Genomic DNA, 11205 nt, shown 5'->3' with positions numbered 1-11205 from the left:
AGAGAGGCTGGGTCTTATTTATATCTGTGTTTTCCAGGTGCCTGGCACAATGTATGGCTCACAATCGGGGACAATAAAGGTTCTAGTAATTGAATTATTCTCACAAGAACCCATGCCCAGGAAGCCTAGAGGGGATGCCCTGGTGAGACAAAGGCCACTGGTCAGGTTGGCCACTGGTCAGGTTGGAAGCCTTGTCTCAGAGCGGTATCCTCAGGCCAGAGATGACTCGAAGGCCACTGTTTCTCCTCAACTGGGCTGGGCCTTGGACACGTACACACAGAAGGATGGTGCCCCTGAATGTGACTCAGGATAATTAATAGGGCCTTTTCCAAAATAGCTGTCCCTAGGTCTACCCCTGAGAGGAGCTTCAGCACTGACTCTTCTCCCCGGAATTGGACATAGATACAGTAGAACTATTTTTTCTTCAGGTTCTCAAAGACCTGTGTGGCCCAGGAAAACATCAAGAAATACTACCCTAGAGACTCTCTGGAAGAATCCAGAAGTTTCCACCCCCTCCCACATATCTTTGCTCAGCCTCCAGCAGGTCCAACTCAGAGAACCGTGCACACACAGGCCTGCCATGAAGCAGCGCCCTTGCTCCCTACCACAGTGTGTCTGCCCGCAGAGGGCTGAGAGCAGCGAAGGGAGGAACCAGCGGGAGACGCAGCCATGTTGCCCAGGGCTCCACCCTTGCCAGACACTTCCAGACTTCAGGATAAATGTGAGTTTATTTTAAGAAAGAAATGTTTAAATCACAAATTACAGGGGGAAAGAGCTGGAATCTTTCAGGTGCCTGAGCCTCTTCTTCTTTCTCTTAAGGCTCCATCAAAGCATCAGGCACATAAAATCCTTAAGCACCACAGCCCCACACCGAGAGCCCCACACCCGAGAGCCCTACATGCTGGTTGGATTAGCGGAATCTACCATAGTCATGCCGAGGAGTCCTGAGGAGTCCTGAGGATACAGACACTAAAGGGTTTTTCTTCTTCCTCAAGCCTAGCATAAGCAAGCCCCCAAATTGCTAGTCTGGCAGAGCTGCGGACTCTATCCCCAGACCCAGATGATCTCCTAGCTCTTGGTCCAGAGCCACAACTGCACCATCATCCCCACCCACTCAGAGGCGAGAGGATAAGCCAGCCACCGCAATGTTCTCCCCAGTGATGTAGCTGGCGTCTGGAGAGCACAGGAAGGACACAAGTCCTGCGCAGTCCTCAGGACGCCCAATCCTGGATGGGAGGAGGGCACAACGTCAGTCACCCTGGACACTGGTTCTGCTGCTCTAACGCTCAAAGGTCACACATGGGAGTAGGCTCCAGGTGGTGCACCCCCTCCCAGGGCCATGTGGACTCCAGACTACAGTAGAAAGAGTGGGCAGTAGACAGAGAGGGGTCTGCTTTTGAGATGGACTCAGCCACCCCTCCCCAGCTGTACCCAGACCACCAAACTCCACACCCTGCTTGCCTTTGCAGCTGATAATTTTCCTTGTAGTTGTTCCAGAAAGTCTCGTTCTTATGTAACTGGGTAAAGAGAAGAGACAAAGGGTCAGTGCTGCTAAAATAAGGAGGTGGCAGGGCCCAAAGGTGGCTGCCCAGCAGAACAACCAGGCCAGGTTTGCCCTTCTCAGGAGAGCCATCATCTTCTTGGGGTTGATGGACTGGGCCATAGCTGAGTTCAGAAGACAGTGAGGACCTCAACCATAAGCATGCTGACCTGAGGCCCCTGTCACCTCTTCATTTCTTAGTCACTAGGGAGGGGGGACACACTCCAGTCCTCACCACTTTGCTGAAGTTGGTCTCGATCACTCCTGGAACCAGGCAGTTCACCCTAATGTCCTTGGGGGCCAACTCCAGTGCCAGGGTCCTGGTGAGGCCCAGCAGGGCTGTCTTGCTTACATTGTAGGCACCCAGGTCCTGGGAAGGGAATGGGGAGAGCAATGTGGGGAGTGGCAGAAAGCATCAGCTGGGTCTCTCACCTTCAGGGAATCCCTCTCATCCAAGCCCACAGCCCAGATAAACTCTCCCCAGCCTTGTCTGAGAACAGGAGCTGGATGGGAGGGCAGCCACATGGGGTCAAGCTCTGCCCAGGACAGAGTGAGGCAGGGCTCTGACCCGGACATGGTCTCTGAGAGGCTCTGACAAACAGAGCCCAGTTGTCCCCTACTCAAGGGCACCCAGGAACACAAGGACCAAGCACTTACCACACGTGGCGTATAAGCTGCAGTGGAAGAGACCAGGATGACAGCGCCCCTCCTGAGAGGAGACAGACAAGAGGAGAGATGAAGCTAACAACTTACAACTGAGGGAGGTGCCATGATGCAGTCATTAAATAATGCAGCCTCACAACAGTGACACATGTGATTATCCCCATTTCACAGCAGAGGAAACTGAGGCTCAGAGAGGTATGGAAGCAGCCTCCAAGAGGCAGAGCTGTGGTTCCAGCCCTACTTCTCATAAATAGGATGCCCATGCTCATAACCCTTCCACTCCTCTTCCTTTCTGGCCAGGTGCTTGATGGAGAGAGCAAGCACCTGCTTCTTTGCCAAGCCCACCCTAGAGGCACAAGTGCCCACACTGGGCAGCCTCTGAGGACCAGAGAGATAGGCAGAGGAGACATGAAGTCAGGAACCTTCTTTCTGTCCAAGACAGCCCCCAGCCAGTTCCTAAGGGATGTGTCTATAAGGAGCATAGTCAGATCTGCAGGATCTGGAATCAAAGCAGGATCCCTGCAGACCAAGGTGCAGGGAATGAGGAGGGGTCTGGGATGGTTTTCTTCCTCTGGGGAGAAATGGGGCAAACCCTGTTACAGGTTTTAAGTTGGTGAGACCAGAGAGTAGGAAAGATGAGAATGACCAGGCCATAAGCTTATGGAACCAAAGCACAGCATCGACCTAAACCTGGTGATGTCAAGGCCAAGGAAAGTACACCTGGGCACCTGGAGCATCACCCTCCTCCAGCAGCCACCAGAATTATAGAAATGGCAGCCACACAAAGGAGGGGGCAGCACAGCAGGAGACTGGGAAATGTGGAGGTCCCAGAGAAACAGCCTCTGTCCCCACCCCTCTGGCTGTGCCCAGCTCTACTCTCGCACCCCACGCTCTCCAACTCACGCCGGTCCCCACCCCTACTCTGCAGCACCTGTTTTCCATGTGGGGCAGCAGCTGGCGCAGCAGCAGGGCTGGGGCCTTCACATTCACACTCAGGATCTGAAATCAGAGTAGAGGTATTAGGGAGGCTGGACAGACATGGTCAGCCTAGAGCCTATTCTCTTAAGATGCCTGGAGTCCTATAATTCACGCAGTAGATACAAACATGTGCAGCTGTGAGACACGAATCCCCCTTCTGACTGGGGCAAAAGGTGTTTCCAACTTGCTAGTGGTTTCATAGGCAGGCTAAGTTGCAGACCGTGGGCAGAGCCCTGGAAATGTGAATTGTTCAGAACAAGGAGGAAGGAAGGAAATGTCCAGGCCTTTAAAAGAAACTGGACTGTGCTTTGCTTGTGCAGAAAGAAGCTGAAAGCAGAGGTCTCTGGGAAAAAGACTAAAAGCAAAACAGATGGAGGGGGAGCAGGTGCTGCAGGAGATTTCTAGAACAGTCCTCTTTGTCTCCCCCTCCTTTCATTTGTTTATGCTCTTGCTTTATCCCAGTAGAATTTAAGGCATACTCACAATGTATCAGGATAAAACAAATCAAATAGGTGTTGTAGTGTTGAAAAGTAGAAAAAGCAAGAGTAAGGTTAGTGCCCACAGTTCACAGCATGTAGTAAGGACTAAGCATTATTCTATAATATTATTCTCTCACAGAAACCTGGGCTGTGAGGGCCTGCATAAGCACTCCTGCGGCCAATACAAAGAGAGACACACAACAGAGAATTACCATTCTGGGAGTGAGGCACCTAAAGTCTGGATTTGGGCTCAGCCACACAGATCCTGACACTCTGTCTGGTAGGTGTGGGAACAGGGGAGAAGTAGGAAAGGAACCAGCAAGGAAAAATGCAGAGACTGGCTCAGCGCCTGTGGCTCAAGCGGCTAAGGCACCAGCTACATACACCTAAGGTGGCGGGTTCGAATCCCCAGCCCGGGCCCGCCAAACAACAATGATGGCTGCAACCAAAAAATGTCCGGGCATTGTGGCGGGCGCCTGTAGTCCCAGCTACTTGGGAGGCGGAGGCAGGAGACTTGCTTGAGCCCAGGAGTTGGAGGTTGCTGTGAGCTGTGATGCCATGGCACTCTACCCAGGGGGATAGCTTGAGGCTCCGTCCAAAAAAAAAAAAAAAAAAGAAAGAAAAATGCAGAGACTGAGCCTGCACATCTGTACATGAACAGGACTGCCAACTGTTTTCCCCGTGCCTTTATCCCTCACCCACCCAGTACCTTAGATGAGGGCAGGGGGAAAGCAGGGATGACAGCCATGATGGTGAGAAGTGGCTTAGGTGTTTGAAGGAGAGGATCAGCGTGAGGTCCCCAATAAAAAGGATTTAAGGATTATGCTAGCTCTAGGGTTGCCTGGTCAAAATAGGGCTCCCCCGCCCCCAGTCCACGGGACGTCTGTCCAAAACTCCATGTGCACCAACCTGAGTGACAGGCTGAGACAAGGCCCCTGTAGACTCGGGGACCAAACCCGAGCTGAAGGAAAGGTGAGACTCCCTCCCCTGCTGAAGAAAACTGCCCCATTAGAAAAGAAGGGAGAGTAGCTCTGTATGCCAAGGAGTCCTGAGCAAAGCCTGAAAGAGGGTGTGTCCCTGGGTCAGGAGGGAAGTGGAAAACATGGTTGTGGTGGTAGATTAGAGGTTTCCCAACTAGCTGGAGCAAATGACGGTCTGCCCGGGGAAGGACTAAAAACTTGCCCAAGAATAAGATGAGTGGTAAGGAATTCCTCTCACAGAACCCCTACTGAAAGCTGCATTCAGCTCAAAGCAGAGCATCTGGTAAATTCTAAACCCATTTTGTGACAATTTCACCTCCACAGTGGTGGCAGATGTGATTGGGGCACAAATCATCAACGATTTCTGTCCATTGGTGCAGAATTGCTCATTGAATACCAAGTCTGTGGAGAATAGGGGGGCATCGGAGAAAGTAAGGTTCAATGATCAGCATGTGCCCCCAGCTTCAGGAGGGAAGATTTCAAACCATTCTGAGAAAAAGAGTCATGATCCCATGAACTGGGACACTAACAGGAAAAATGACTCAGGAGGGTTAGGAGATTGTCAGCAATAAAATCCCAGCTATAAAATCACAAATGATGCTTTGGAGGCATTAAGTAGGTAGCTAAAGAGCCTGGGGAGGCCCCTCAGCAGTGGATGCAGGGAGCTCAGATTTCAGGTCATCTCTGAGGATGAAGTCAAGGGCACCCAGCCAAGGGCAGACAGGAAGGAGGGCTGGCCTGGAGATGAAGTCGGCAAATGAGAGCACAGGAGCTGGGGAGAGCAGAATGTGATGAGGCCAGCAGGCAGGAAATGCTTTGGCCCGTGCTTGGGGCAGAGGGAAGCATGCTAACAGTGGCAGAAAGAATAAGACTGTCAGAGGAAACAGGGAACAAAAGACAGGAGGGAAGGGAATAGAAGTCATAGGAGAACAACAAAGCCCAAGATGGACTTCAAGGCCCTTATAGACAAGATGGCAGAATCGCTAAGTGGACTGTAGCAGGCTGGAATGTCTGAGCCTACAGAATGCAGATGGATGGATCTGGCCCTGACAGCAGGTTCACCTAAGGGACAGTGAGGACCCCTAATCTAGGAAGGGTAGAGACTCTCAGCAGCAGGTACGGGTCCCCCAGAAGAAAGCACAGTTACCAATATATGCCCCCACAAAATGATGTTAAAAAATATAAATTCTTGACTCTTAGAGACTGTTATTGTATGTTTACAGCCGTGTCCCCAGAGCCTGAAGCAGTGCCTCGCACAGAGCAGTAAATATTTGCAGAGTGAATAAATGTAAAAGAGAGAGGAAGAGAAAAGAAAACAAAGAATGCAGGAGCCAGATTTAAAAACCAACAAACTGGAAAGTAGCATCAGGTCACATTCAAGCGGACAAGTGGTGAGGCCTGCCATCCAGGGCTTGCCTTTACAGTAATGTCTAGAGGGGAGATAGGAGTCTCAGTGGGGATGAGCGTGCTGGAGCCCAGCACAGGGCTGTCCCATCCCTCAGCTGCCTCCTTGGGGTAGCCTCTCACCTTGTCCCAGACCTGCTCACTGGCCCCCAAAGTGCTCCCCACCAGAGGGTTGACGCCTGCATTGCACACGAGGATGTCGATACCCCCACCGTGTTCCAGGGCCTACAAGAGAGGGGCTTGGGTGAGTGAGGAGATGGCCTAAAGAGGCCTCCCCCTCACAGAGCTCAAGTGCATGGGGCATTCAGGCAAAGCTTGCTGGTCAGGTGCTGCCCAAACCAGGAATGGTACAAGGCTCCTGTGAAAACCAAACTCTCATGAAGGAAAGTGTCCTGGGTGGCTCAAGGTCAGGCTCCCGTGTAGGTGCCCCAGGGCAGAAGGTCTTCTCCAGGAATCCCTCTGGAGGGCTTCCCCATCCCTTTAGACTCTCCTCAACCATGGTTCTCCCAGGGTGTGGGGTGGAGCTGAGGGTCCTCTCCTGAACAGGCCACTTTCCAGAGGGCCCTTGTGAACAGTGAGGTCTCAGTCAGCCTGTCAGCAGTCTTGGTCTCAGGATGAGTCCTAGGCCCCAAATCCCCCTCCCGGTCTCTGCCTTCCCAGGGCTGAGCAGTGAAGAAATGGTTCTGCAAGTGCTCCTCTCTGTGTCTTTACAGCCGCTACCCCTCACCTTAGCCACCAGCCGCTCCCGGTCCTCCGCCTTCGCCACGTGGCACACGGTGCCTGTCACACTCAGCCCCTCCCCTTGCAGTGTTGCCACAGCCCAGTCCACGTTCTGCTGCTTCCGGCTGCTGACCACCACGTGAGCCCCGTCCTGGGCCAGGCGCCGGGCGATGGCAAAGCCGATCCTGTGAGTGGGATGCAGAGCACAAGTCAGCCCCAGCCCTGCCCACAGTTCTCCCTCCACTCAGCCCTGGAAATCAATAAAGAAGGCTGGGCCTGCTCTACAACACTGAGTCCCAGGAAGCCCAGGTCCCTGTGAAGGTCAAGGCCCCTGGGGCAAGAGGGCACTCACCCATCGGTGGAACCGGTGACCACAGCTACCTGATTGGCCAAGATGCCCTTTGGGGTTATCTCACTGCTGGTCATCCTCACCGAGAGCCCAGGGCTAGGACGAAACAGGCCCCTGCGGAACAAGGTAACTGCCCGGAGCATGGTGGCGGTGCCTAGGCTGCTTCCTACTGATTCAGCCCTGAGAAAAGCAATCAATTCACTTGTCACTGATGCCATCAATGAGTGGGAGGATAATACAGCCCCTCACTTCCCTGACAGACAAGGCCGGCAGCAAAGAGTGGCAGAGCTTCAGGGTGAATTGGGCACATAGACTTATTTCCAGTTTGGAGCCTCAGGTCAGGAAACCACTCCATGAATATGTCCTAGTTATAAAACTGGGGAAATTACTCACAAATTAAAAATGTGAGACCTAGCAATCAAGGATCATTATTCCTAGACAAGGATTATTTTTCCATTCATTCCATAAACAAGCACTGAGAACCTGCTATGTATCTCTGGGAAGCAGATGCCAGGACACCTTGATGAACCACAGAGCAGCTCTGGACCCCTACCATGGAGCTTCCCAGCCAAGTGGAGATGCCAGGAATGGACAAATAATTACACTAGTTATTAACTTTAATAAACTGCTTCTAGTTGAAAAGTAAAATCAACAGAAACTCTCATTCACTACTGAATGGAGGGTAAGTACAACCATTTTTGCCATCCAAAGCTGTTTGGCACTATGTGAGGAAGTGACTGCAGAGGGACCTCATAGCCTGCAGAAGGGAGGTCATGTGTGCACACATGCTCACAGCAGCATTCTTTTTTTTTTTGGTTGCAGCCATCATTGTTGTTTGGCGGGCCCGGGCTAGGGATTCGAACCCGCCACCTTAGGTATGTGGCTGGCGCCTTAGCCGCTTGAGCCACAGGCGCCCACAGCAGCATTCTTTGTCCTAGAATGCTCCATACTGGAAACAAGTCCACATGCCTGATAATGGTGTAATGCATAAATAAAGTGTGTTGCTCTTACATAATGGAATGGGTATGATAACGAAAATTAGTGAACTGAAGCTATTCTGAACAACATAAATGAATCTAAAAAAGATAAGAGTTGGGCGAAAGAAGCCAGGCACACAAAAATACATACTATTATGTGATTCCACAAGATTCAAAAACAAGCAAAACTAACTTTATGTTATTTAAGAACGCAAATGAGTGATAAAACTACACAGAAATGCAGGACAGTGATTATCAGAAAAATCAGAAGAGGATTTCTTGGGGGAAAGGAGGGTTATGATTAGAGAAAAAGTTTCCGAGGGCTGGCATTGTTGTGTTTTATAATGTGATAGTTACATGGTGTTCATGGATATATATGTGTGTGTGTGTAGGTCACTATGAAAGTTTTGAGACAGACTGTGTTATGGTCCATTATTTCACTTCCAAGAAATAGAGTCAACAGGATCCTTTGTGATTCACCCATTCAAGTTTCAACTTTCTGGGCTTTTCAGTGTTGCTGGGAGGGTTTCATTTGTTTCTGTTCATGTGGACTTTATGTTTCTTGATTTTTGTGTATCTAAAAACTTTCATAATGTATACTATGTATCTATACTTTTAACATGTGTTATATTTCACAATAAAAAGTTTAAAAGTAAAGATTACTTGCTCATGGTAAATTTTAAAATTCAAGCGGATCAAAATTTGTTTGAAAACTAAATCTCCCAATTACCTTCTTAGAAGCAAATTTGCCAGTTTCAAATATTTTCTCAGAGTTGTTCTATGCAAAGGACTTTGTTTTTTTAAAAAAACAAAACAAGATTTCTGATTATAAACATTCAGTTTACAAAGGGTTTCCAGGGAGGATCCTAACCAGGAAGCTGAGGATCAGGAATGAGGAGGCTGCCCAAACCAGTGTGAGCTCCTCAAGGGCAGGCTTTGGCTTCTCCCTCTTGGGCCCTGAGCCCTGTCCCGAGCATGAAACTCAGGGGGTGCTCAGAAAGGTCGGTCAGTGCTGAAGGGACTGGGAAAGTCTCGGTTGGGGAAGCTGCAGATAAACAGGACCTGGAAGGTTGAGGAAGGTCTTGATAGGGGCCTGTCTAGGGGGACAGACTGAGGAGGGTGTGCATGTCCAGGGTGTTTCAGAGACAGCAGAGACACCTATGTGCTTGGAGTGCAGAAGATGAGGACTCCTGGCTGAGAAAGGTGACCATGGCTCTGAATGGCCCCTCCAGGCTTGTGCTGAAGTGAAGCTCTCTGAAGGACGGGCATATGGAGGCCCAGCTGTACTGCAGTGTGGAGCCCACTCCCTCAGGAGGCCCCCAGAAGCGAAAGCCTGTGCCCCTGTAGCTATGCACAAGTGTGAAGGCAGGAGGAAGATCGGTCATCAGAGACTTAGGTATAAAGACATTTCCCCATGAACTGGAAAAATGCCAGAGATGTTTGTCTAGGAGACCCTCTTTTATCTAATCCCCACATTTTCCAGCTCCACACCAGTGTTGGCCCAGAGGCTTTTGCCTCCTCCAGTATGACAGTCCTACTGCCTGCTAGGCCCTAGAAATCAGATGAGGGAGGAAGGAGGAAGCAGTTGGAGCAAGGGGTTAGAAGGGCACTCGGGGACTTGGGGGTATGATTTTCATTCGCAACAGTGTGGGGAAGAGGCAGGGAAGAGGCAGAGAAGCATGCTTTGGCAGCTCCAGGCCAAGGGGCCAACAGACATGAACTTTCAGGAGGCTGTGGTGTGGGATGACTGTCTACAGACCCTCGTCAGTTCCAGACCTGCTCTGGCCACTCCATCACCGAGGGACTGCTGGTTACTAGGCAACCTCTGCCTTACCTACTGCATCTCCCTTCGTTCCTTAGCAACCCTTGCATAACACAGTTCCCTCGAGTTGGGGGTCCATAGCTATAAATTATAAGTGAATGGGTGCTGCTCAGGAATTCTGGAGAAAAATTAGATTAAATATCAGTCTGTACTCAGTGTTGTAATAAAGGCAACCAAAAGCTCTGCTTTGGGAGGCAAGCTATGGTTTCCATGTGCAGGTGCTGGGCCACCTCCCTTTCTTCCCCCAGTTGCTTTCACTCTGCTTGCTCTCACTGACTCGCTCACACATGCTCTCTCCTTCCTGCAAGGTCATATTTACAGCCTTACATTTCCAGGGAAGTGAGGGGGTTCCTCCAGTCCCAGCTGGTCTACCTTTCCTAACAGGACACCAGATTTTAAACACTGTTATGCCCACCTGGGGGCTTCCTCTTCCCTCACCACCACCACCCTCCCCCACAGCTGTGATCACAGATTAGCCCCCTTTCAAGGGTGAAGGGAATCCAGTCTCCTTGTCTAGAAGGGCAGCAGGGAAAAGAGGACTTGCCTTTTATTGGAATAGGACACCCCCTGCTGGAAAGCTCGAGTTATAGCACCTCTAAGAAATGCTCTCAGCTCAGCAAATCTGTACCCTTTCTAGCCTACAATGGTTCTTACCAAGCATGGCTTATCTGAACCTGCTTCCAGGTTGTTTGCAGGAAAGCTGCACTTTTGTAAGGTAAACCACCTCTGACCTGTTGCAGGTAAACAATCGGCAAAGATGAGGTCAGGCCTCTTCTGTTTCCCTTGCTTCCTCTTCCTATTCGAAGTCCCTCTTTTGGGAGAAGGGGTTGAATAACCAGCTTTCAAGGCCTCTGACTCAACCCACACACACACACACGCACTCACTCATGCTCCCTCCTGAAGCAGTCACAGTGTCAGCTGGAGCAGGGTTGACCACATGTCCTAGGAGCATCAAGTGGTCCCAGAGCCTCACTGCCTGCTCTGATACCCCTTTCCAAGCTGACTAATTCAGATGCCCTGATTCAGATATGGGAGAGGGAAGCCAACTGAACACACTCTCAACCTAGTTCCATCTTGGAGCTGGATGGCTTTTAGCACTGGGTCCAAAGAGTAAAGAAAAAGGAAGGGAAAGTGAAAAGGAAAGAAAACAAAGATTAGGGGAGAGAGAATGAGAGACATGGAATAATTAGAAACACTGAAAAACAGAAGAGAGACTAAGGAGAAATCAGCAGAAGTTGTGTGAACTTGGACAAGTCTGTTCTCTCTCTAGCCATTTTCTGCACCTTGATACAA

The 11205-nt window shown here is 50.5% G+C and overlaps 1 protein-coding gene across 3 annotated transcripts; it reads right to left on the bottom strand.

Moving 5' to 3' along the window:
- Positions 1 to 725: 725 nt before the first annotated feature.
- On the bottom strand, positions 726 to 7294 carry DHRS2 (dehydrogenase/reductase 2). Of its 3 annotated transcripts, none has more exons than NM_001281886.1 (8): positions 7117 to 7294; positions 6772 to 6949; positions 6168 to 6269; positions 3135 to 3202; positions 2198 to 2249; positions 1776 to 1910; positions 1462 to 1517; positions 726 to 1226 (listed from the first exon to the last, which is right to left on the bottom strand). In NM_001281886.1, the coding sequence occupies exons 1-8, from the start codon at positions 7254 to 7256 to the stop codon at positions 1115 to 1117; spliced, it is 843 nt and encodes a 280-aa protein (NP_001268815.1). In that variant the 5' UTR covers positions 7257 to 7294; the 3' UTR covers positions 726 to 1114. The 3 variants fall into 3 exon arrangements, with proteins under 3 accessions (NP_001268815.1, XP_012668253.1, XP_023363895.1); XM_012812799.2 differs by having other exon boundaries at positions 1018 to 1226; positions 2198 to 2246; positions 7117 to 7256; XM_023508127.1 differs by having other exon boundaries at positions 1018 to 1226; positions 1762 to 1910; positions 7117 to 7196.
- Between the last annotated feature and the right edge of the window lie 3911 nt (positions 7295 to 11205).

The sequence above is a fragment of the Otolemur garnettii genome, unplaced genomic scaffold (genome assembly GCF_000181295.1).
Source record: "Otolemur garnettii isolate 467f Iridium unplaced genomic scaffold, OtoGar3 scaffold00225, whole genome shotgun sequence".
Lineage (NCBI taxonomy): Eukaryota > Metazoa > Chordata > Mammalia > Primates > Galagidae > Otolemur > Otolemur garnettii.
This window is presented reverse-complemented; position numbering and strand designations above follow the sequence as displayed.